The sequence below is a fragment of the Lissotriton vulgaris genome, chromosome 12 (genome assembly GCF_964263255.1).
Source record: "Lissotriton vulgaris chromosome 12, aLisVul1.2, whole genome shotgun sequence".
Lineage (NCBI taxonomy): Eukaryota > Metazoa > Chordata > Amphibia > Caudata > Salamandridae > Lissotriton > Lissotriton vulgaris.
This window is the reverse complement of record NC_141700.1, coordinates 49,335,147-49,362,564: the sequence shown is the minus strand read 5'-3', so window position 1 is coordinate 49,362,564 and position 27,418 is coordinate 49,335,147. Positions and strand designations below refer to the sequence as shown.

The following is a 27,418-nucleotide window of genomic DNA, read 5'->3' as shown; positions in this document are numbered from 1 at the left end:
ACGCTGCCCGTTCCGACCTTGTCTGGGCGCTGCGGTCCGCGCGGCCTCGTTTATTCCCTTTTTATTACCCACATTTTACAGCGAAGAGCTGGGGGCGGCTGCAAGCACTGTGCCCTCAAAGAATATTGCTGGAAGCGCTCTGGTCGCGGGGGACATTGTGCTTGCATTTTTTAAGCATTCAGTAACGCTGCCGATGTTTCCATGGAGAAGTATGTTTGCATTTATATAGACGTCTTTTTTTTCGTCTCATGTTTTTGTTGGTAGCAAGGCCAGTACATGAATTCCAGGCAGAGATTGGATTGCATCTCTTACAACAGGCTATACGTTTATAGGGCATGGTTTTAAAGAAAGCACTGTTTTTGCCTTAATGGTGTTCATGGCACCCACTGACAATAGTTCAGGAAGAAAAATATGTTTTTAAATGTACGATTTAGGGCCAGGCTTTTGAAAACGTTCTGAAAAGACCAAGATTGCCTCACTTAACCGAAAACACACTTGCACACTTCCACTTAGTTTTGGTACAGCATGTAACACATTACCCTGCTCTGGAGAGATTTGAGCTACTCTGCTCTGCCGCTTTAAATCTCCACCCTTTTTCGTCACTCCCCCACAGCTTGTGACCGCCTGCCGCACCCATAGAAGAATCTGAATTTTTACTCACCGAGAGTCTCGCCTTTAATGTTTAAAAAAAATAATAATCATTAAAAGCTTCTGTTGCATTTTGTATAATACAGAAAACTGAAAAAAAGTAAACCAAATATTCAGATTCAGACAATAATATAATAAACTTATACCAGATAGAGGCTGATACAATATTATAATGCCTAGAAGTAAAAATATTCTTCAAATAACACCTCAAGCAATGTGTAAAGCTGTACCTAGAAAAGGGGTGTCCAAACTAAGTCCAGGTGAGTTGGAATCGATCCATATCTTCATGATAACCACAGCCAATGTCAAGGAGTCCCATCTAGAGACAGTGTATATACATTTTCTAATTTATATATCCTGAATACCTGGCATGGATCTGGCCCTCTTGGTCCCACGATGGACACCCCTGACTTAGAGGATAACATTCTTGATAAGGGCTTCTTTTAAAGTAATCGGTTCTATAGTGAGAAGGAGGGTGTATGTCTGGGGATACAGGTGTAGAGAAAGCAAGCTGTGAATGTTCGGTGTGTGGTACTTGCAAGAGTCTGCAGAGGAGGACAGCGTCCTCCTACGATTGAGGGACTGGAGTATATTTCAATAGTGGTTTGAGATAAATTTGAATCATAACTGATTAAACGCGAGGATCAATCCAATTGTTCCTTCTTGAGGAGGTTACGCTAATCAAGAGATCTGTGGCTTTATGTGCAGCAAAGACATTTAATCCTGGGATGAGGAGGCACCTGGACAATTTCCTTGCAGGAAGTTATGCATTGATGGGCACATTAAGATGCCCTTTTTGAGGCACTGTTTGCCTCCGACGATAGCCTTTCAAATCTAACGTCTTATTTAGAGTTTCGCATGCGGAGTACTGTCCTCCTGGGTGGAGGAGGGCGTTATCTCTGCCAACCAGATGGACTAGACTCTAGTTAAAGTTTGATGGACGGTCGTGAAAACCAACGGCAGCCATCCACCAAACCGCCATGACAGCACTTCCCTTCAATGTACAGAAATGACCACTGGGCTGAGGGTCATCTGCAAATATGGCAGGCTCTAGTCACTAGAGCCTGCCATATTTGCAGATGACCCTCAGCCCAGTGGTCATTTCTGTACATTGAAGGGAAGTGCTGTCATGGCGGTTTGGTGGATGGCTGCCGTTGGTTTTCACGACCGTCCATCAAACTTTTAACTTTTAAAATGTTTTACAAAGACAAACTCCCAAACTTGGAGTTTGTTTTAGACAACAAAAAAACTCTCCCAGGATGTGTGGATCATGATATTTTTTTTCCTGTCCTTCACCACCACATATTTCCGGCAGATAAGAAAAACAAACATTACACCTTCCACTATATAGGGTGGGCAATGTAATGTCCTTCCTCTGACAACCCCATCTCTATTGGGCAGTCAGGGTAAGAGTTCCATCAAATGAGCCAATAGGGCTTCATCGATAGAATTCTTCAAGTCTGACGGTCTCTAAATGAGGTGGGCGGACCCAAGGTTTGGCATGCACGGTACTCCGGCGCCCTTGAGGCAGAGTACTCTGTCCGCCAAATTCTAAATGAAGCCATAAGTTTTAGGCAGATGGAGAGTTGTACCATCATGGAGAACAGTGGGAATCATACGTTCTCAAATGTTATTGGAAGTCTAATTAAGAGATATACAGTAATGTGAAAACTACTGTGTAGCAGGTCGCAATGTGCTCATGGGAAATGTAGTTTTTCTAGGAAGATTTCAGTATTTTTTCTCTTTTTATTGCGCCTGTGCATTTTCATTAATGGAGACTTCTCAGGTTTATCGGATTGCAAGACAACGGAGCGACACTGTACACGAGGAGCACAAAATGACCCTGTGGACGGAAACATTTGCCTAGTTGCAGGACTTTAGGTGATCTTCACCAGCACTTTCATATACCAACATGTTTTTATTAATCATTGACAAAATGTCCCATTAATGCTATTGTGAGACCCCCATTGTTTTCCAAGGGTCTTATAAATACATTGGCCAGGATAAACACCTTCTTTCTGGTCTTCCAACTCAAACTTCAAGCCTCAATTAGGTTTGCAAGGCTGACTCGGTACATACCCCGGTCTGACTCACCAGAGCTCCCGCCGACGCGCCCCAGCAGCTGTTCACTTCTTCATATCTCTTGACCCTGCCATAATGCTGCAAAGCAAACACAACTGTCCCAACTTGTCTGCTCAATAAATGTGTGATCTGCCTACATCCTGCCATTTATATAAACTGTGGCTGGCACGCAGACTGTCACCGCGTTCTCTGAAAATCTATATTTGTTCATATGCTTACAAATCAATAACTTATTTAACTTCTTGGCAGGCTGTAAATTTACTTATTGGGTCTTTTATTTCGCTTCTGTTTTTTCTAATCGCGACGATTTTGAATAATGTTATTTTCTTGTTTTTAATTAGGTTTTTAAATCTTAATTGTATTGTAGATTTATATTTCGCTTACGACTACTGACAAGTTGTGAGGCCCTTTGCGGATGAGTAGCACGCTACTCCATGGATCCTAGGGTGATTCTGCAGTGTTAGTTGTAATGCTGCAGTTAGTCATGTAACATCCAACGTTATCAGAACTGGTATATCAATTAGTTGTGTACAACTTGTGACCCAGAGGAAAGCTGGTCGTTAATTGTGGTTATTGATACAGATGGTTCAGTTATGTATACATATGTATTCTAATTCTGTCTCTTTGGTTAAAGGGAATGGATAGAAAGTGTATTTTTCTGTTGTTCTAGTATACTGTGTTCGGATGCAGTTATGGTTGTTAGAGAGTACACTGCTGCTTACTGTTGGCCGCACGTTTACAGGCTGGGTCAGTGTATCTTGTATCCTAAACTTAAAGGTTTACATCATTTTCATTTCTCTTTTATTAGGCAGATTCGGATCATGATCTTGTGGGTGACCCCTGTGATACGAATAAGGACAGGTAAGCCTCACAAGTGGTTCTTTAGAAGATGCACTTATCCTGTACATGCACATATCATGTAGCTGCACTTATCCTGTCGACGCAATTATCCTGTAGATGTACATATTCTGTAGTCGCACTTATCCTGTAGATGCACATATCCTGCAGATGGGCTTATCCTGTGAATGCACGTATCCTGTAGAGGCACATACCCTGTAGACACACATACCCTGTAGACACACATACCCAATAGACGCACATACCCTGTAGATACACTTATCCTGTAGATGCACATACCCTTTAGATACACTTATCCTGTAGGTGGACACACCCTGTAGACACACTTATCCTGTAGATGCACATACACTGTAGATGCACATATCCTGTAGATACACATATCCTGTAGATACACATATCCTGTAGATACACATATCCTGTAGATACACATACCCTGTAGATACACTTATCCTGTAAATGCACATACCAGGTAGATGCACATACCCAGTAGATACACTTATCCTTTAAATGCACATACCCTGTAGATGCATATACCCTGCAGGTGCACATACCCTGTAAATACACGTATCCTGTCGATGCACATACTCTGTAGATACACTTATCCTGTAAATGCTCATACCCTGCAATACACTGATCCTTTAAATGCACATACCCTGTAGATGCATATATCCTGAATATGTACACACCCTCTAAATACACGTATCCTGTTGATGCACATACCCTGTAGATACACATCCTGTGAATGCACATAAGGAGTAGTTTCTGTCCTGTAACTCCAGTTCTGTAGTAGGGGTATCTCTGTTATAGTCATAATCTAGAGAATAGTCCCGCCCATGTGCGTGGACCCCGGCAATCAAAAATAATCTCTTAAATTGTCAAATCATGCAGAATTGCAAAGACACTTAAGAGGGAATTTAAAGACAAATAATGCAGCCTATATCCACAGGCTTCACTGTCCAGTACTTCAACTAGAAATTCCACCAAACAACACCACACACAACACAGCCTGCCCTGATTCTTCCATAGAGAAACTTGCCCCTACCAGTAAAAGACTGTGGAATGACAGAGAGGAAGGCAAGGACAGACAAGCCCCATAGGCTGCCATTATGTGGCTTAAATAGGATACTGTGCCTTTAAGAGAACTTTCCAGAACTTCTCCCAGTATCCCAGAATGCACAGCAGGTCCCTTTTACTTTCAGTTCTTTTTGAAGGCGTAGAACGCCAGACCTGTAGCATCCCTTACATGAATATCCTTCTCCACAGGGGAGGAGGGTGGGCACTTATGACTATAACAGATACCCCTACTACAGAACTGGAGTTACAGGACAGAAACTACTCCTTCTGTAGTAGGGGATCTCTGTGTATAGTCATAATCTAGTGAATAGAATGGCAAGCCCATCCCCACACCAAAGCGGCGGTGGAGAAACGAGAAATAACACCACTATTGTGCGAACAGATTTCGCAGCGAAGCCTGCCCAACCTGAGTGCCTGCCCTGGCATCAGTGTCCAGACAGTAATGCTTAGCAAAGGTATGAACCGACTTCCAAGTGGCCGCCTTGCAGATTTCAGCAATCGGCACATTACGGAGCAAGGCTGTCGTGGCAGCTTTTCCCCTGGTGGAATGAGCCTTAGGCTTACCCCCTAAGGTCTTATTAGCTTTTTGGTAACACAACTATATGCAGGACACAATCCACCTAGAGATGGACTACTTAGAGGTAGCAAGACCCGTCCTGACCGATCCATAATTTATAAACAATTGGTCTGACCTACGAATGTCTTTGGTTTTATCCAGGTAAAATTTCAGCACCCTCCTAACATCCAGGGAATGTAGAGACCTTTCTGCTGAAGATGAAGGATTCTGAAAAAACGTAGGCAAAGTTATGGTCTGGTTGACATGAAAATCAGAAATAACCTTGGGAAGAAATTTAGGGTGAGTACGCATAACAACCTTAGCAGCATTAAATACAGTATAAGGTTCTTGGCAACACAACGCCTGAATTTCACTCACCCTGCGGGCCGATGTGATGGCCACGAGGAACACCGCCTTCCAGTCTCCTTCATCAATCTGGACAGCACCACATTCAATTCCCATGAAGGTGAAGGAAGCCGGACAGGAGGGAACACTTTCTTCTAGCCTTTCAAAAAATCTTTGATCACAGGGATCTGGAAGAAGGAAGTCTGTGAAGGGCATTTCCTGTAGGCAGTCAATGCAGAGAGATGAACCTTAATGGAATGAACATTAAGACCAGACTGCGCCAAATGTAGAAGGTAAGGAAGGAGGACGTCTTCCTTGCACGTCGTCGGGTCATAATTCTTGGACTTGCTCCAGATACAGAACCTCTTCCACTTGTAAGCGTAGGAAGTCCGAGTGGAAGGTCTCTTAGACTCCTTCAGGATGTCCATACAATCTTCGGGCAGATTCGAATGGCCATATTGCACTATCTCAGGAGCCATGCCGCCAAACTCAAAGACGAGAGGTTGGGGTGCAACATCTGCCCCCGAACTTCGTGAGAAGGTCCGGACTGCACAACAGCCGTATGTGAGGAAGGAGAGACTGGTGAAGCAGGTCCGTGAATCACCACTGCCTGGGCCATTCCGGGGCAATGAGTATCATCCGAGCCATGGACCGGGCCAGCTTGATGAGTACCGCCGGAATCAGGGGAATGGGTGGAAAAGCATACAGAAAGCTGTTCGACCAGTTGATCCATAGCGCATTCCCCAGCGTCCCCGGCTGGTAGTACCTGGAGGCGAAGTCTCGGCATTTGCTGTTTTCGGCGGTGGCGAACAGATCTACGTCTGGAGTCCCCCACCTTGCGAAGACTTCTCCTAGTACTTCGTCGTTTTTGACCCATTCATGGTTTTTCTGAATCAGTCTGCTCAGTGCGTCCGCCTGAACATTCTGCACACCTGGCAGATGGGTAGCAGTTATCGTCAGTCCTCTGGCCAGAAGCCAGTGCCAGATCGCCATCGCCTCCTGCGACAGAGTGCGCGATCTCGAGCCCCCCTGCTTGCTGGGGTAATACATCGTGGTCGTATTGTCCATCTGTACAAGCAGAGAGTTGGTCTGAAAGGACGGATGAAAGGCCTTCAGTGCCAAGTGAACAGTCCTGAGTTCCAGGAAATTGATGTGATACGTGGCCTCCATCGGGGACCACATTCCTTGAATCTGTAAGTCTCCGGAGTGCGCCCCCCAACCGTGGAGAGAAGCATCCGTCACGACAGTCTGCGTGGGAATGTCCTTGTGGAAAGGAACACCTCTGAGGAGATTCTCCGCTGTACACCACCACTTCAGAGACTGAAGAGCATGCAGAGACAGTCGTATCTTGTCGTCCCAAGATCCTTTCCTCTGATCCCACTGGTCCTCCAAGCACTCTTGCAACGGTCTCATGTGAAGTCGCGCGTGTGGCGTTAGGAAGATACAGGAGGCCATCGATCCCAGTAGAGAAGACACCGTCCTCACTGTTGTAGATGGAGTGGTTATAAGAGCCTGAGCCTTCCGAAGGAGTGATAATCGTCGCTCCTCCGAAGGAAACACGTTTGCTGACAGCGTATTGATGGAGGCTCCCAAGTACTGTATGCATTGGACCGGAGTCGGAACAGACTTGGACATGTTGATGTGCAACCCCAGCTTGTTCAAGAGAATGCACGTCTTCTGGAAGTGTGCTCGAGCTTCCGAGAAGGAGGAGGCCTTGATCAACCCATCGTCCAGGTACGGGTAGACGAACACCTTGTTCTTCCTCAGGTGTGCTGCTACCACCGCCATGCACTTCGAGAATGTTCTCGGCGCAGACTTTAGTCCGAATGGGAGTACTGTGTATTGATAATGATTGGCGCCGACTTATCATCGCAGGAACTTCCTGTGTTTGTGTGCAATGGGCACATGGAAGTACGCATCCTGTAGGTCTATAGCACATAGCCAGTCTCCCTGCTGCAACTGAGGATAAATCTGATGCAACGACAGCATGCAAAACTTCTCTCTGCGAATACACTTGTTTGCCTGTCGCAAGTCCAGAATGGGCCTGAACTCGTTCTTGTCCTTCTTGCGAACCAGAAAGAACCGGGAGTACAGACCTCTTCCTCTCTTAGACAGAGGTACGTCTTCTATCGCCCTTTTAATTAACAGGATATCGGCCTCCACCTGGAGCTCGCGCAGATGAAACTGCGAGCTGACCGGTGGAATTGCTGGAGGCGGGCTGGTGAACCGAAGACTGTATCCATTGCAAACAATATTCAGCACCCACTTGTCCTGAGTAATTTTTCTCCACTCTGCCAGAAAAAATTGAACGCTTCCCCCCACCGGAGTGGGTAACAGATGCAGGGGAAGTAAGCACTCCGGGCCTTTGGTCGCTGGTGCCGACTGTTGGCCGCCTCTGCCTTTCGGGCGCTTCTGGAACGGCCTTCGGAACTGCTGCTGTTGTTGCCCCGAAGCTTGGCCACGCCCTCTGCCCTGTCCACCGAACCGTCTCTGGAACGGGCGGTACGATTTCTTTGTCTCTTTGGGCTTTTCCAGACCCACAGCTGTGAGTGTTTTGGCCTCCGCCTTCATGCGGGCCATTTCGTCATCCGCATGTTTCCCAAATAGGGTTTCGCCAGAGAATGGAAGATTGGCAACCCTTTGCTGTGCATCAGGTTTCAGTGACGTAAGGCGGAGCCAGGCGTGTCGGCGCTGGTTAATCCCATGGCAAAACCATGCGCCGCCAAGAGGGAAGAATCGGCTGCAGCGTTGATGACCTGATTCGCCACCAACAACCCCTCATTTAACACCTCCTGGAAATCTTCTCTCTTGTCACGAGGTAGGTGTTCCAAAAACTGCTGGAGGGAGTCCCAGAGGGCACGGTCATAGCGTCCCAACAAGGCCGTGGCACTCGCAGCCTTCATGGAGGTCGCCGACATCCCACACACCTTCCTCCCAGCCGAATCCATCCATCTGGACTCTTTATCTGGAGGGACTGTGAATGACGGAGTGGTGGCATGCTGTTTACGAGCCGCCGTCACTACCACGGAGTCTGGAGGAGGTTCCATTCGTAGAAAAGCCGGATCAGAATCGGGAGCCCGGTATTTTTTCTGTAGTCTCGAGGGGGCCGCCTTAGTCACCGCCGGGGTGAGAAAAGGTCCATGGCCGGTTCCTCCAGGCCCGGTACCAGTGGCAATAATGGACGAGACAGATGTTTTTGGAGCAGTGTCTCGAAGATTACCGATGTCTTGGGTGTGGGCACCGTCAACGAGATGCCCAATTTTGCTGCACCTCTTAACAGGACATCGTGAAAAGCCACCAGATCATCAACCGGCGACACCCTTGTCTCCGGTGACCCCGACAAAGTCGGAGAGTAGTCCCTGGTCCCTGAGGACCTCATATGGGAGCGAGACCTGTGCCTCCTGTGGCGGCGTCTCGACCGTGTGGACGACCTATTGTGCGATCGTTCCCTACTCCTGGAACAAGAGCGCGACCTCCCAGTTCGTGGGTGCTCCGCAGGTTTCCGTGGAGATGTCTTCCGTGGCCTATCCTGGGGTTTTGGTCTAGGCGTCACCTTAGGCGGTGTAGGAAGAGGTGGCAGTGACACCGACCTTGGCGGAGGAACAGGAGGTATCTCCGACAGAGGAGCGGGCCCATGCGGCGGAAGCGGTGGTGATGGTTGTCCTGAGGGAGGAAGTGGTGGAAGCGAAGGGTTGATGGGAGGATCCTCCTTAGGTACAGGAGGAGGGGGAGCCTGCGGCCGAGGTGGTGTATATACCACCGAGTACACCAAGCCCGGTGACTTCTTTGGGGGAGGGGACTGCGAACCAGCCCCTCCAGTAGGTGATCGCCGTCTCCGGCGCCCTCCACCAGACCCAGCCTGACTTCTGGTGCCAGAACTCCTTCTGCGCCGCTTAGGAGAGTTGGAACAACTCCGAGACGCTGATCTCTTCCTTCTCGATGCTGAACGTCGCTTTTCCGGCGTCGAATGTTGCCTCCGCGACTCCGGCGTCGAACGCCGCCTCCGCGACGTCGATCTCTTCTTCCTCGACGCCAAACGCCGCCTCCGCGACGTCGAACGTTCCGTCCTCGAAAACGAGCGTTGACTCCTCCTCGACGCGACCGCTTTCTCGAGGTCCTCGACGTCGAGGATCCCCTCGACGCCAACCGTCTTCTCGACGGCGACCGGCGGTGTCGCCTCAACGGCGAGCGCCGACGGCTGACGCTCCTTCGTCGACGCCGATAGCTCGACGCTGACGTCGACGACGCTGTCGACGGTGGTCTCGACGGCGGCCTACCCAGGCCCTTCGACGTAGATTCTTCACGCCGTCTCGACCCGGAGCCCCGGGGAGATGGGGAACACACCGTCGTCATCCCTCTTGACATCGTCGTCGATGCAATCGACGCCGACGGAGACTGGGACCGTTTGCTGGTCTTCCTGCCTCTGGGGAGCCCCCCAGAGGCCTCAGCAGAGGCAGAGGGAACCTTCCCAGCCTGCCCAGACCCACCTGCAGCCTGCAGTCGTCTCTTCTCCAGGCCTTGAAGCCTAATCTTCAACCTTTCCCTCAGGGTCCTTGCATAAAGGTGCTGGCAGATGTCATATTCTTCAAGGAAATGTGCTTCAGGGAGACAGATAATGCAGACGTCGTGTGGATCAGTCTTGGACTTCTTCCTTCCACATGCTGGGCACTTGTCAAAAAGAGTAGGCATTTTAGAGCCCTAAAAAGCCTGAACAAACACACAGGAGTGAAGGGAAACACCAAGATATAATAAACTGCAAACACTTTTATCCAAAAAGTGAACAAAAGTCCAATAAACCCTTGAAAAAGGGAGAGCTCAATGCCGGGGTCCTGTTAGCAGGAGCCGGAAAAAAGAACTGAAAGTAAAAGGGACCTGCTGTGCATTCTGGGATACTGGGAGAAGTTCTGGAAAGTTATTTTAAAGGCACAGTATCCTATTTAAGCCACATAATGGCAGCCTATGGGGCTTGTCTGTACTTGCCTTCCTCTCTATCATTCCAGAGTCTTTTACTGGTAGGGGCAAGTTTCTCTATGGAAGAAACTGGGCAGGCTGTGTTGTGTGTGGTGTGTGGTGTTGTTTGGTGGAATTTCTAGTTGAAGTACTGGACAGTGTAGCCTGTGGATATAGGCTGCATTATTTGTCTTTAAATTCTCTCAAGTGTCTTTGCAGTTCCGCATGTTTTGACAATTTAAGAGATTTTTTGATTGCCGGGGTCCACGCACATGGGCAGGACTATTCATTAGATTATGACTATACACAGAGATCCCCTACTACAGAACATGTAGATACACGTATCCTGTGAATGCACATACCCTGTAGATACATTTATCCTCTAGATACACTTATCATGTAGATGCAGGTGTCCTGTAGATGCATGTATCCTGTAGATCCACATAACCTATATTGTTGTTTTCTGAGAGGTTTTTGGTATGGGAGGCTGACTTACCAGCTCTGTGATAAGTGCTGTGCACTATCCCCCTGCGTAATAAAATAGGCGGAGCCAGTGACGCTTGGGGCAGCCTCAGCCCACTACTCATGGAGTGGTAACATACACCCGGGGTCATGCGGGAGCATGCTCATGTGAATTCAGGGAAATTATGCAGAAACAGGAGTTTAGTGGAACTACCAAGTGGCAAGAGCATTACTGAGGGCAGAGCCAGGAAGGAGGCCTCCAGTTGTCCCTTCAAACCAGTGAGTACAATGATGATTTTCTCAGTGCTAAGCGAAAACATGCTTTGGCAAAGCCAGTAGGACTTGCCTATGGGAGCTACTTGCTTTGGCAATGTTTTGTAGCCATGCTGTACAGCACCGCAGATGCTCTGCAGTGTGGCTAGAACACATTTTAAAAAGCACTATAATGCAGCCAGGGCTAAAGCGCTAAGTCCTTCAGCGCTGGATGCATCCTAGTCCTTTTTATTCAATTATTTTTTAGCCATGCTGCTATACAGCTTGGCTACACATTTTTGCCAAAAAAACATGAACAAGTGGCAGAGTCAACAGTCTCAAAGGTGAAACCTTTTGGCTTTGTGAATGCTTGTTCGGTCTCGGCACAACATCCTTGTGGTTCTGTGCATATCAGTTAATCTCCCCTCGTGTGAAAAAGAAAACAAATGTGACATTTGGCAAAAAAGTATTTCACAAAGAGAAAGCATTGCACCCATGTCCATGTCTTAGTAAAAATTCACTAGGAAGCAGATAACATCTGTGTCTCATGGTCATAATAAACATCTGTTTTAAATGAGTAAATGGCATCTTTGAAGTGTGTGTGTGGCATATTAAAATATAGCAACAAATGGCATGAGGTTGAACAAGGACAGCAGGGAAGAAGGAAAAATAAAAGTAGTGCCTCAACCACAGCACGACCAGTGGAAGAACGGCAACCAAGCTGAAGCAATCAGTACTTGGTCCATGCTCCAGCCGAAAGAAGAGGATGTGTAGCCAGCACATGCTGGCCCATTAGAAGGCAGCAAATAAGAGTGACAATGAAGCACACAAATGTTAAGCAATGGAAAATACTCTAGGACTCTCCAAGAATAACACATACGTCTATTAAGAGTGGGTCTGTAATGGCCACTTGCTTAATCCAACAAATTTCCTGTATGTCCCACTCTCCATTTCCCCCTTACGTAAGGCTAGGGGAAGCAACTGATTTCCGACCGCTGAACCTCAGCGGTCTCACCTGTCCGAAACACTGCTGGTAACCAGCAAGTCATGTGGTTCCAGGCATAGGTTTGGATTTTTGTTTGTGAAAGTTGGGTAGTTGACTTGACACAATGCTATTCTTTCCTGTTCCAATGTTATTTGTTCTTGTTTCTTTTTTTTAGCAAATGTTTGAAAGACATGCAGCCTGATTCATCATAGACCCGTTTTGCGAGTCTATAATAGCGATTCATAAGGAATCGCTATTACAGACTCGCAAAACGGGATTCATGTAGGAATCGCAAAAAGATTTGCGATTCCTACACAATCCTTATTTGCGATTAGCAAATTGCTAATCGCAAATAAGGAATAACTCCCCATTTATTCCTATGGGCCAAAAGGCCCATAGGAATGAATGGGGAGTATTCCTTATTTGCGATTAGCAATTAGCTAATCGCAAATAAGATAGCGATTTAAAAGGGTGCCAGGGGTGTCCAAAGGACACCCTGTAGCACCCCTTAAATGCAAATTGAAACAGGTGTTGAGCGCACACACATGTCCAAAGGACATGTGTGTGCGCAACATGCAACTTAGAAAAATGCTTTTAAAAGCATTTTTCTAAGTTTTCGCTATTTACCACGAGGTTAGACCTCGCGGTAAATAGCGGGCCGAAATTGCGAATTCGCAATTTTTAAATGAATGATGAATTGCATTTAAGGAATCTCAAATAGAGATTCCTTAAATGTAATTCCTCGCAAAATTGCGACATCGCTATTACCGATTTTTGCATTTGGGATGATGAATCCCAAATGCAAAAATAGCACTCGCAAAGGGCCAGAGTCTCAGAATCTGGCCCTTTGCGAGCCGATTTCGGCTTGATGAATCAGGCTGATGGTGATCATAAATAGGTATAAAACTATGTCTTTCGCATTCATTAAGAATTTATGAATTAAGAACTTAAGAATTAAGTCTATGCATTAGGGGCATTGCTCTTCAAGTCTGGCTTGACAGCACTGCTTTCTTTAAAACCTGTTGTTATCAATTCTCTAAAATATACTTAAAGTGGGCAGTGACTATGCCCAGGGAAGAAGTCCTCTCTTACAAAGTGGTAGTGGCGGTGCAGTGCATCTTTCCACCTCCTATTGGGTACTTATATCTCAAAAGAACACTGACTCATGATACTAAATTCTTTATCTCACAGTTGTCTAAAGAAAGCAATAGTTTTTGTTCTGTTGACTGTGGCAGGCTTTTGTTCAATGATTTATTCGGGTCTCAAAATGCAAGCTAGAACGATTCGTTTTTTCAATGATAGTTTGCTTTGCAGAAAGAAATTCACACTTTGGAGGTTTGCTTTTGCAAGATTAAACAAATGCTGCCATGGCATCCTGCTTGACATTGAAGTTTTTGCCAACAGGAGCTCTCTTCTCCGCTGGCTTTACCACCCCCCACTAAGGTCTAAATGAGCCCTGTAAAGATTTTAGTACAATTTGTGTGTATTGAAAAAAAAACCAGACAATCATATTAGATCAATAATCAAGGATCATAAAAGTCATGAATGGCACTCCAGAGAAATAGAAATATCAATATCTATCTATCTATCTATCTATATCTATCTCTCTATCTATCTATCTCTCTATCTATCTATCTATCTCTCTATCTATCTCTCTATCTATCTCTCTATCTATCTCTCTATCTATCTATCTATGTGTTGTGTATCTGTTGCATTTGGTAAGATAATTCTGTATGTATGATTGTCCTAAAATATGAAGAATTACTCTTTTTCCAGAATTATGGACCTATACTTACTGCAACTAGTGGGAATAATAACAGTACCGCACCGCTCCCAGGAACGGAAGTTCCACCCCACATCTACAACGCTCATCCACCACAAGCGAGCCCCATAAATATCCAAATTTGCAGTTCAGATTGGGTGTTTAAATTTTCATTTTTCATGAATATTTTGGAACTTCCTCTAGCCTTATTTCTCATGGGTCCCCTAGTACCTATATACCGCTTTCCCTTTGCTCCTCTTTTGCTCTCGATCGGTGGTGCTCAGGTGATTTATCCCACTAAGCCCAAGGCACCTACCTTAGGTCATGGGCCTTTGCAGGACTTTTGCTGCTGGGGACTGTGCCTCTCAGGGTGGCTACAGTGTTGTGTATAAAAGTGCACCCCTCGTTACTTTGAACCACGCCTCCTTTGAGATAGACAGGGGAAAGGGCGACTCCACCAGTCGCTACATTGCCACACTGCACAGAACATTATGCATAAAAAGGTGACCGGTGTATCCTTTCAAGGGTCACTCTTAGGAGGAAAAACCTACCAAGGAAAGATAAACACAATCAATGAAGTGGTTTGTGATAGAAGATTTAAACTCCATTGGTATAATCAGCAAGGCACCAAACTTTTCCTGACATCACGAAGGAGAAAAGAGGCAGGTCAGAACTACTTCAGAAAATCTAAAACAACAGCAAAAGATGCCAAGCAAGTCAACAGATTAAAAAGATTTACAAAGGAAGAAATCTGTCTGATGAAAAATAATTAAGGCAACATTTATTACAAGGGAATCAGAATCAAGTTTATTTACATAGTTAATTAAAACCATTGCATACAGTAAAACCAAATAAATACTACAGGGTAAAAAAGATATAGGAATGTAAAAATATAAACATCTCAGACCGGCTCTAAAAACCATTAGCATTTTTAGCGTTAAGCAGTGCGTTCTAAATTTATGCAAAAGATCCTGCGATTAAAGGGTCCTTATACAAAGAGGTTCTTTGCAGTCAAACTAGAGGTTGTTGTATATTCTTAGGGGTGGCACTCAGGGGCTTAGCATCATAGCAGATCGGACACAACCCAGATCTTAATCGTGGTTTAGTTCGAGATGTGTTTGCATACTGCAGGCATAGTTCCAATGCGGTTGAAAATGAGTCCGAAAGGATGGTCTTTGTTGGAACGTGTTCGCAGAGCTAGGTGGAATAAGAAGACAGATCCTTGTTTGTCTTACGCGTTCTTGAGCTGTTTTTGTTCGGCTATCATTAAGAATTTTACTAGTCTGCAATTTAGCTGGGTATTTTCTGGATTTAGACAGGCTAACACAGCTTGCCTCTTAGTGTGAATGCCTTTCAGATTAAACGTTTTTTTTAGGAGGTTCCACCGTGCTTGGAGCATTTCTTTGCATAGGCAGATTAGATGTAGTATGTCGCCTTGTTTAGCATTGCACAGTCTACAGGTGACTTGTGCTGATGGCCTTTGCCATGGTGGAAGGTGCTGAGCGCAAGGCAGAATTCCCAATCTAAGCCTCATAAAACTAATTTTTGTTGCCATGGGGTACCCCTGATTGAAGTATGATTGGGGACCAAATGCTTTGTATGTGTTGAGGGTCATCCATGCATGAGCTCTATTTGAAAAGGTTGCCTTGTCTTCCACCAATGAGATTTGTTTAATGGTCTTCCAAACCATTTATTACAAGGGGGGAAAATAGTGTGCCCCAAAGAATCAGAGAGACAATGCATTGTGACTCATACTGCATTTTCAAACACCATTTTGTTTACTTATAGAAGGGACCCGGCCTCACAGAAGGAGATTCCGCAACATCCAGATGGGGAAGTCCTAACCACATTCTTGGTGGACAATTTCTAGCACATCCTTTGATGCAAATCAATACTCAATTGCAAATGTCTGTGCTTTTGAATGAGATTGCAAAGGGCAGTTCAACTAAATGTATCTTACTCATATGTAAAGACAGATTGATGCAAACATTCTTAAACACGGACTGCTTTCCTCCACCAGAGACGGGGATGGCCACCAGGACTCGCGAGACAACTGTCCAACAGTGATAAACAGTGCACAGCTGGACACCGACCGCGACGGACTAGGTGACGAGTGTGACGATGATGACGACAACGATGGGATTCCAGACTACAGTCCTCCGGGGCCGGACAACTGCAGGCTTGTTCCTAATCCCTACCAGGAAGACTCCAATTGTAAGTATTCCAGATTTGAAGAATTCAAAGAAGAGCTCACAAAAGACATCAGGTTATGGGTCAGACTTGTCTATCTTTCAAACAGGAGGAATTTAGAGTGGTGTGTTCCCATCTGACTGGCATATGTTGTTTTAGGGGTATAACCGTGCATATCCTATGCATCCCACCGCCTTTGTATGTCTGCAAAGTGAAAATATCTAAAGGAGCTTTTAACAAACTATGTTTTGATAAGCACATCTCAGATAACTGAGAAAGTAGCTTACCTTAAAACAGATCAGTTTTCTAATCTGTCAGAGGCGGCAATCATGTGGACAGTCAACCAAAGAATGAAACACAAAGTGGGCAAATAGTCTGAGGTCATGTGAGGGTGCAGCTAATTCGGTCAGAAAGCAGGAAAATTGTCTCAAAGAACAGGCTGTTCAGACTTAAAAGAGGGAGGCCATCACCCACCCAAAGGTGGCATGCTCCATCATAAGGCCACTCCTCACACCACAAACATATAAAAACAATGGAGTAGACTATAAACCTTGGTGAATGGTTGATGAGCACTTGAGTAGTGGATCCTTTGAAGATAGAAGTGTGGGATCAGGGATGCAGAGGATAAGGAAAATGAATAAACCTTACTCTTGATGGACCTTAGAAAAGGTTTATTCTTTTCCCCAGAGTTACCCTTTGGGGGGCAAGAATAAACATTTAATTTGAAGACTAAAAATTGAAGGTTAAAAGGGTGGGGTTTAATGTAACTCACTGAAGTGGTCAACATGTGTCTGCCTATATCTATGAAAATGTGTGTAGATATTCTTCAGGACCATTAAATTAATCACTCTGCCAGTATTATCACACACAAGGAAAGGAAGCAGTGGTAATCTCAGTGGTATTCGTACACTGGTAACTGGACCATCTCCGAGTAGGGTGATCAACCTCATCTTGGGCAGCAAGTGTGCGCTATAGGTACTACTTTTGTAGTCTGTGCCCTCCGGTTTGGTTTTGAGCCATGCCGAGGAGGCCATTCAACCAGTGGCAGTGGTATTGGTAAAGAGTAAACTTTCCTATCTTCTATTTTAGGACACGGGTAACACTGAAGAAGTAAATCCTAGCACAGACTATGGGGAATTTTATAAAATATTTAATGCTACCTCTGTCCTTTATTAGCAGGGTTAATACTTTTTAATTCAAACTCTAGTAATACATTATCCAAAAGAGGAAGTAGCCGTCAGAAAGTGAATAAGTAATTGTACATACGAAAATAAGGCTCATTGGATGCAAATTAAACAGTTGCGGTAAAATGTCGTAGTCACGTTAGCTGCAGGTGAACGTCTCTCACGCAGCCGCACTCCACAGGCGGTGTTTGCTCAAGGGGTCAATTATCTTTAGTTGTGCCACTTATCTTAGTCTGTCCAACATCTACGTGCCATATCAGCCCCATCACTCTTCGAGACACGCCAACTTGATGGAGGAGACTTAACTTAGAATCACATATGTAGACACAACAATACATAAATGCAATGTTCTAAATAAATGTTTTCTTAAGTCAAACAAATATACTTGGAGTCATGTCTTGAAATGTGTAGAGGCAAGGCCTGCATCAGATTTAAGTTTATATGCAATTGCATTTTCTCACCTAGGGAACGCTGGGTCCACCATTCAGATAGTGTGGTTTATCACAAGGCATAATCTCAGAAACTTTTCTGTGGGCTTAAATTATTAGAAAACAACAGCAGATTTCAGCCAAAAAGTTAGATTTTTTGTCATTTAGTTCCTAATGCTGGCTTCCTATGTGTATTTCTCCTCGTTGGAAAGAGGGGTATACCGATGGTTGCGCTCTCTATCTGCTTGGAATTCCGGCCGACCTCTTTTGAACCCCTGCCACTAGTGTAACCACTAATCTTTAAAACAAACACCTTAAGCATTTCCACTTATTTGTAGTGGTTGACTATATCTATGTTGTGACTTACTACTATTACATACTCTTCTTTACTGATTTGCAGCACACTAAAGTATGGAATATTCTTTTAGCAAGATATAGTTTATTGAATATTAAAGTAAGATGACAAGAACTACTATAGAAAACAATTCCTATAACAACTGGATGTTTCGGAGGTACTGGAAGGTAAAACTGTGGCTGCTGCAATATTCATCTAGATAAATAAAAGAGAGTAGAGAATTAAGCAGAAGTGTAGTCAAGAAATTTGTATAATCTTACAAATGCAAATCAAGGTAGTTAGACCTACTGAATTTGATTGTCTTTCCATCATTCCTAAGTCTGTTGTTGAGTTTTTCCAAGTTTGCTTAGCAAGATTAGGCAAGTGAGCCAGTCATCCATGGAAAGCTTCAATGAACATCTCCCATGTCAGAGAACGATTCTTTTAGCCACAATCCAAAGAGAAACAAATTACTTGGCACTTCAGAAGAAAAGGGTTATTTCAGAATAGATAGAAACCTCACAAGATCTACATTTGTGTATATTTTTATCTGAAAAAAATGTCTTTCCACAAAATTCAAATCAAGTGTTAGTTAACAAATGTATACATCCATCTATCCATCTATCTATCCATGTATACCGATTTATTGGATAGTCATTTACAAATTATGTCTATTCCCTTGTTGCACTACAATCACACAATATGTTGGACTGCTATTCAGCAATGTTTTACCTTTAATTAACGCACTCATTCTTAAAATATAGGTTATTCTTTTAACAGCTGCTTGAGAATTATGACCTAAGGCACACTGAAAGCATTTTAACAACGAGTGGGGAATACAGGCTATCAGGGCGGGTCCACAGGTGCACTGTGCGTACTATAGGTGCAATTTTGCATCACACATTGGGCATTCGATCTACCAGGACTATGTCAATGTTATTTTTCGTGACCACCCTTTATGTCCATTACACATGTCCCACATTCCTAGTATTTACACTAGAGGGCTCCTGCTTTCCAAGAGGGTGTCTTCTAACTCTAAATTTAAATTAGTACAATGTAAGCAGTATGTCTTTTGTGTCTATGCATTCAGGTAGACTATAAATGATTTTACAAAATGGCGCTTAACAGACCGATGAACGCGTTCTCTCTGTGCTCGTGTCTGTACATTCCAGCTCCGGGTGTCCACCCTGCTCCCTTTAAATACCCTTGCACCCCATAATCATAACCCACCCTTACTCCTTAAAATACCCCAACACCCTTAAACACTAACCCATCTTAACCCTATAAATGTACCCTGTACCCCAAAACCCAAACCTATCCCTAAACCCTAAAAATACCCCTGTACCCCAAAACCCAAACCTAGCCCTGAACCCTATAAATACCCCTGTACCTCAAAACCCAAACCTACCCCTGAACCCTAAAAATACCCCTGTACCCCAAAACCCAAACCTAGCCGTGAACCCTAAAAATACCCCTATACCCCAAAACCCAAACCTACCCCTGAACCCTAAAATACCCCTGTACCCCAAAATCCAAACCTAGCCCAGAACCCTTAAAATACCCCTGAACCCTAAAAATACCCTTGTACCCCAAAACCCAAACCTAGCCCTGAACCATAAAAATAACCCTGTACCCCAAAACCCAAACCTACCCCTGAACCCTAAAATACCCCTGTACCCCAAAACCCAAACCTAGCCCTGAACCCTAAAAATACCCCTGAACCCCAAAACCCAAACCTAGCCCTGAACCCTTAAAATACCCCTGTACCCCAAAATCTACCCCTGAACCCTAAAAATACCCCTATACCCCTATACCCCAAACCTAGCCTGAAACCTTTAAAATACCCCTGAACCCTAAAAATCCCCTTTTACCCCAAAACCCAAACCTAGCCCTGAACCATAAAAATACCCCTGTACCCCAAACCTACCCCTGAACCCTAAAATACCCCTGTACCCCAAAACCCAAACCTAGCCCTGAACCCTTAAAATACCCCTGGACCCCAAAACCTATCCCTGAACCCTAAAAATACCCCTATACCCCAAAACGCAAACCTAGCCCTGAACTCTAAAAATACCCCTGTACCCCAAAACCCATACCTATCCCTAAACCCTAAAAATACCCCTGTACCCCATAACCCAAAACTATATCTGAACCCTTAAAATACCGAAACACCCCAAAACATATACTCCAGTACCCCAAAACATATACCCCTATACCCATACTTACCTTATCCAAACATTTTAAAAAATCATGCTTTTACTATTCATGCATTTACAACGAATTTCGTTGTAAATGTATGCGTGGTAAAAGCATATAAAATGTAATGCCATGCGTTATAATGGCATTACTAAGTCATGGTACTTTCGTAATGAAAGTATGAGGAGTGATGGTATGCGGAAAGAAAGTTGCGGAATAATGGGTGTTTACCCTCCCCCGGTAAGTACATTGGTGGCACGACGGCCCACATCTCCAGCAACATACTCATATTTTTTCACCACCGATTTGAAAAATGCACAGGTCTCTCTCATTGATGGCCAGCACCGACATACACTTTCAGACACACCTCCCGCCACAAGTTCTAGAATTGCTAACTTTAGAGCTGGGGAGCTATGTTCGAATCTCAACATCAGCTCAACATCCTGTGATTCCAGGCAAATCGCTTTGTCTCCCCGTGCCTAACACAAATGAATGTGTTCTTCTGTAATATAAATTGTGCTCATGCCAGGTTGTCGAGTTTGCGCTATATAATATTGCAAGGAAAAATAAAGTAGGGAAACTCGAGTTCACACACTACTGAATGCGCACTCTTAAGTGCATCAGCAGTGCACTGTGAATCAGAGCGTTTCACAGGCCTGTCACAGATAAGAAATGCTATCAAAACGAAATCCTACAAAACAATATACTACTGGCCGATAGCAATTCATACCCGGACAACGTCGGGACGGGATATATATATATATATATATATATATATATATATATATATATATATATATATATATATATATATATATATATATATAGATATATATATAGATATATATATATAGCTATATATATATATATATATATATCTATCCCGTCCCATATCTATCTATATCTATATCTATATCTATATATATTCCAGTTTCCACAAAGCAAAACTCCATGGAAGAAGGAACAGGCACAAAGTGGTTTCAGGATTCGGCATCAATTTATTAGATCATGTCGCCCTCAATCCCAGGTACAAGAAACGTTTCAGCCTACACAGAGGCCTTTCTCAATCTAGTTTGGCGCCATTAATTGTGTATGTTAAATAGCCCTTCCCAATGGACCTCCCACTGAACCTTGCAATGGACATAGAAAACACATTCTGATGTAACTATTCGTCCCATAGCCCAACAAATGCAAGTGTGTGTGTGACTGTATAATACAGCTGAATCTCTGCAACATATCAGGTCGAACATAGCGTAATGAAAAGCTCACAAAATATGTACACTTGACTGATATATATATAGATATATATATATATATATATATACACATACACACACACATACACACACATACAGCTTTGTCTTTTTTACATTCTCAACATAACCACAACTTTCACTCATGAAGAGGGTTTGGAGAATGACTTAAAAACAATCCTCAGTCGCTGAGAGTTTTCGCAAGACATCTCATAGCCTTTTGAAGAAAGAGTTGATACATGCTGGAGCTTTTATTGGAACTCTAGCGGGGAACAATACATTTACAAAGTCTCGAGATACAAATTCTGACTCATCAGTAAAATATATAGAAACAATGCCAGGTTCAAGATGGTCATTACATGTTTCCCTTTTAGGGATATCCAACTTCATCATCACTTCGAGAAGGGCATCACGGTATTCCTGTCCCACACTTGGCATACAATGAAGATTCTGATAGGATTCACAAATCTCGTTCGACAGAGTCTGAACACAGCAGCCACACTCCCCTCAACATAGCTCCGCTCATCCGTGACCAAGCACAAACAGCAGGAGTGTAGACTGGAGGGAGGGGGGGGGGGGGTGAGAGTCAGAAGAATCAGCTGGAACGGTGTGGTGTCGCCAACCACGTGTTAGTTGTACTTCAGGGGATTTACAATGGAGTTTTCTAAGGTGAATGCCAAACGTATACCGAAGGTAAATAAAACAAACAAAGGTTTATTATCTTTAATCAAACACTCCTTACAATGGCTGAGCTGAGTTTCAGCACAACAATCCCTGTCTATACAAATTAAATGTCCTGTGCCTCTGCTTCCGGCACTTGCCGCCGTTAAGCGCCGCTGGTATCCAGAATAAGCAAATTCTTTAGAAGTGGAAGGCGCACCAGAAATGAAGTCAGAATAGTATGCTTTAGTCCATTAGTTCACTTAATTAGTGATAGGAGTAAAAACGGCCATCAGCCAACGCCTTTCATTCCTTTGACCAAAGGAACTTCATCAGGGCTGTGTGTCAAGTAGAATATTCAACACTTTCTTTAGTGATTGCGACAAGGATGTAGTAGCTCCGGAAATCACCCCACAATAAGGGTCAATCAAGTCGAATCCTAGCTCGTAATCCGGGTCCTCTGTATCCCACAATGGCAAATATGCCAGCTCCGAAGGTTTATTATGTTGCACTAACATTGAAATACTGTGAGCAAGAGGTGTTTGTGAATCTGCTAATCGGCTTCATAATGGTGCGCATCAGGGAACCTAAGCCACAAACTAGGAAAGCTGATACCAGCAACAGTGGAATCCTGGGACAATAGCGAAGCTGGAATTCAGGGAGCAAGAGGGAGAGCACGCACAACAACCAATGCCAGTACCTAATCCAGAGGCAAGATAGAGACAGGGCAACCATTCAGCAAACACAACCAAATAGTAATTGAAGAGTCAGAGTTCTGGCAATCGGTCAGCAAACAGTACCAGACCATAATCTAGACAGCAGGTCAGAATTCAGGCAGAAATGTCAGGGAACCGAAGAAAGTGACAAGGGAACAAAACAACAAAAGACGAGGGACGCAACAATGGTGAATGAACTGAGCAAAAGTGAAGGAGCCAATACAACACAGAAAAGTTGCCAGGCACCTCCCCAAAGGGAGTGGATGGTTTAAGCAGCGCTGCTATCACGCATGACCTGGAAGTCCCTCCACTTGACCTCCACCTGTGTCGAATCTGACACCACAGCCATGTCCTCCACAGCAATCATGATTTTTCAACCATATTCTGTGGCAACGAGTTCTAAAAGCGAATCTACAAGTCTGCATAACTCCCGTATTATGTCAGATTCCAAGCTAACTTCATTGTGTCTAGTGAAAAGATGTGTTGTCAATTTTCAAGAATGAAATTCACCAGACCACAGCCTTTTCATATTTTGAATATTTGCTTTAATAAAATAACAATGAACCGTGAGTTGAAAATGAGGTCTTGTCATTCTTCTTCATGCAATGTCATCAAGTCATGTCACTTTTGTGGTACCTATAATTTGGGTGAAATTGAGCCACTGACTTTTACCATAAGGGATCTAAGATATTCAGAGTACGTGGAAGGTTTTACCACTCATTTTCTCTGCATTTTTATTTAACAGCGAATGGAATTGGAGATGCTTGTGAAGGAGACTTCGACAGAGATTTTGTGATCGATCGAATCGATGTCTGCCCTGAGAATGCGGAGATAACATTGACCGACTTCAGGGCCTTCCAGACTGTGGTTTTAGACCCGGAGGGCGACGCACAGATTGACCCACACTGGATTGTTCTCAACCAGGTAGGAAACAAGTGAATGCTGTACACACATGAATCACTGAACTTGTTGAGCAATCCCGTGCCAGGGGTAAACCTCCAACCATTTTGAGGGTGGGAAGGGGGTCAGAGAGCAGTTTCTAAATACCCACAGATTCACAGTTTGGTAGATGCTCATAGACCCTTAAGGGAAACAATGCTTTGAAAGACCCACTACCCACCTCTTGCATGGGGATTTACTCTGGAGTAATATTACGCCACTATAGAGTAATATTACCAGACAGTAAACAGGTTTCTCACTACAACACCATATGTTCTGGAATCACGCCATTTACACTAGCTCCTCCACATTATGCCTGTAAGTCAAACGTATACAATCAAATGTCGATGTGAATCAAGCCAAAAGGGTCCGAAGACCCCACTCAACATCCAAGCAATGCGAGTGTATAAAATGACTATGATGATCTCATTCGGCTCCTGGTGCATGTATTTATTATTGGCGAGTCTTACTTTACAAAAAGAGGTGTCAAGAAGCCTACTTTGATTAATTTGTTACCACTGGAGAATCTGTGGAGAAATGTGTCGTTTGAAGGAGGGATTCACTTAGTAATGGCCACGATGAACTTTGAAAAATGTGCACAGTGCTTAGAGGAGAAAATAATCAAAAGATTTAGTCGGGCAATCTTCAAACTAAGGTGGAGGAGATGGAGGCAAAGAGCCTCTTTTGAAGTACAATTAACTGAAACATTATTCTCTTACGTGGAGTGCCACATATCCAAGTTTGTATATTTAAGAGTCTCTGGGTTTCTTGGAATACGAAAAGTAGGTTTGCTGTCAACAGCAAACACTCCCACAACTCTGCCTCTGACCACCGGAAAGGAAAGCGTTGAACATACTGGTGCAGAGGAACGCAGATGAGATTTAGATCAGACATCAGGATGTTTCTGGGGGGTGTTAACTCCATTCTTCCTCTTACGTCCTGTCATATCACCGCTTTCAGAATTCCTTCGATAGTCCTAATAATCGGTGTACAGTGTTGGGCAGGAATTACGAGGACCATCTGAATGCTCCTGTGTATAGATGCCAATTCCATTGGTAACTGATGTTTTCTTTTCATTTCTGTACCTGTAAATTCTTCTGCTTTCATGTAAAGGGTCTGCTAGCCTGGCGAGTCTCGTTCGCGGTATACAAAATTGCAAAAAAATATATGTCAGTGCCTTAAACCTCTTACTGTATGTAGCTTTCTGGGTGTAGACAAAGAGATGTTGATAAGGTGAAAGGAGTTTTGTGGTGCAGGCTTGTCAAAAGTTAGTGTGAGTCTTGGGTCAAAACTTAAAGCGAGGCTCTCTGGACCCTTCTTTTTTCTGGCAGGTCCCACAAGCACCTTTTTCTTTAGGATTAAAAAAAAAAAGACTGCAGGGAACAAGACAACATTGATCCTGTGCAATCTAGTAGACTGGCTACATAAGCTGCCTTATTAATAAGGAAGATGGAAGGCGTGCTTACAATTAAAATTCTATAAATAAATGTTGCTGAAGGAGACAAGGGTACTGGAAAGCCTGGTCGTGGTCATGAAGCCCCTCTGCCACCCACGTTGTGGAGACCCAGCAGCAGGGACCCCAAAAAGGCAATAGCTTGCACGCTGAAGCACACTCATCTTCATATTGTATAAGCCTTTCTGCTTCAAATAGTATTTGTTTGGGGCACTTCTGGCTGAGCTTCCATGTCAATGCAGGCAGATTGCAGTTGAGATGCATTCTAGGACCAAAGTTGCAAACCTCTGACCTAGGAGACCGGTTCCAATCCCGTTTTTTTGCCCTTGACCCTTGAACGGGTGATGTGAACCTATGAGATTGCTTGATTATATATGCATTGAATTTCAAATGTATCTAATGAAAATGTACATACTGTGAAATTGATCTCCCTCATTTACAAGCTTCCCTCCTCTTCAAATCTTCATTCATCCTTAATTATCTCCGTGATAAAAACGTTCACGCTTAAGTACCCTGCTGCTACACCAAATCCCTAAAACAAATAATATATATAATTGCAGATGACTAACAGTGAATGACAGGGATGTTTTCCACCAAGACACTGGGAGTGACATCAAATAGTTGAGCAGAGCGAAGCTAGAGTTGTCTGTGATGTCACTCAGAACCCAGAGGTGAACAATAGCCCCATAATTACTCTCACCCATCACTTTCAACAGCTCTGAAAGGGCAGAGAAGTCATTGGTCAGCCACACAGAACATGGGCTCACCTACCTCTGTGCCCTGCTCAGTTGTACCCGGTGCTGCCACCCACCCCCTCACTCCCTGTGGATGCCACTCCCCTATCCCGCCTAAAATGACGGCAATTAATACCTAGCATCCTGCCATCCTCCCACACTACCCTACCATTACCTCTACACCTCTGGTCCTCCCAACCCACCTCTGCAGCTTCCCTCCCCTGCCCTCCAGACTGAGCTCTCTGCTCTCGATCAGAGCAAGCACCCCTCCGACCGACTCAAAAACACCCGTCAGCATTGACAGAAACTTCCTCCATGATATGGCTATTTCTGAGTGTAATATCACTACAACATATAATCTGAGGCTAGTAAACAACTGGTTTTTTTTCATTGCAATTTTCCTGTGCTTTCGTGCTACCATAGAATATTTGACCTTTGCCCTGTAGTAAATACTGCATGGAGGGGAGTTTATGAGTACAGTGGCTCTACAAATAGTGGGGATAGAAGCTCCTGACTTCGCTATCTTTCTAAGTTTGATTGCCAGGTCGGCTCAGTATGAAAACTGCACACACACAATACTATTCCAATGGTAAATTCACAAAAACTAAAGAACATATTTACACCAACCCAAGCAAAGGTACCTCCTTGAGTGAAGTTTTTCTTTCAGGCCAGATTATTGTAAATCTGGTCAGCTGATTCTCTGTAGCACAGTTCAAAAGTTGCGAAAGGAGTTCAAAAGTTGCAAAAGGAGTTAACATGGGAAAAGTAACTTTTTTGCTGCGCCCCCGTCTATTCTGCTTCCTGCTTGACAGATGTGCCTAAAGCTTGACATGCTGAACCAAAATCAGATGGACATGTTTTTGGAAAGTTTTTAGCAAATTTATTGAACGCACGAAACAATTACCAAAACAAAAAACGCTTTTCAATTGAAAAACAGACCGAACCACAACACAGATAATTATTTATATAGGTGTAGTTAGATGCATAGATATACATGTATTTAGGTATATTAGACATAACCACCAATTAATTTAAAAGAGGAAATAGAAACACTTCTAGACTTTTACTTTTTTCTGCCACGCCTCCCAGGAACTCAAAATAGCACATAAAAATTTTTTTACATTTGAAACGGCGTCTTTTTGTTTGTGAGGTATCTGCCATGGAATACTTCCCTGGCATGAATGAAAGTGTCTGGCTGTATTTCTTTTTATGAAAGGTGAATAGCAATTAATGAAAACCAGTCAGGAGTCTGTCGCCCGGGAGGGCGCGCGGCGGGTACGCCCCGCTCCTGCCGGAGAGATGGCAAATCACCCACTCCAGTCGAGAGAGCCTCTTCTGGCTTGATTTTCCAAATTGA

General features: G+C 44.1%; 1 protein-coding gene across 1 annotated transcript in view; it reads left to right on the top strand.

The window, feature by feature from the left end:
* Positions 1–27,418, top strand: part of COMP (cartilage oligomeric matrix protein) — a 125,924-nt gene that overhangs the window by 72,580 nt on the left and 25,926 nt on the right. The window contains exons 12-14 of the mRNA XM_086947033.1: positions 3,539–3,591; positions 15,995–16,188; positions 23,681–23,859. Coding sequence (XP_086803159.1) covers positions 3,539–3,591; positions 15,995–16,188; positions 23,681–23,859 — 426 coding nt within the window. The remainder of the gene's footprint in view (positions 1–3,538; positions 3,592–15,994; positions 16,189–23,680; positions 23,860–27,418) is intronic.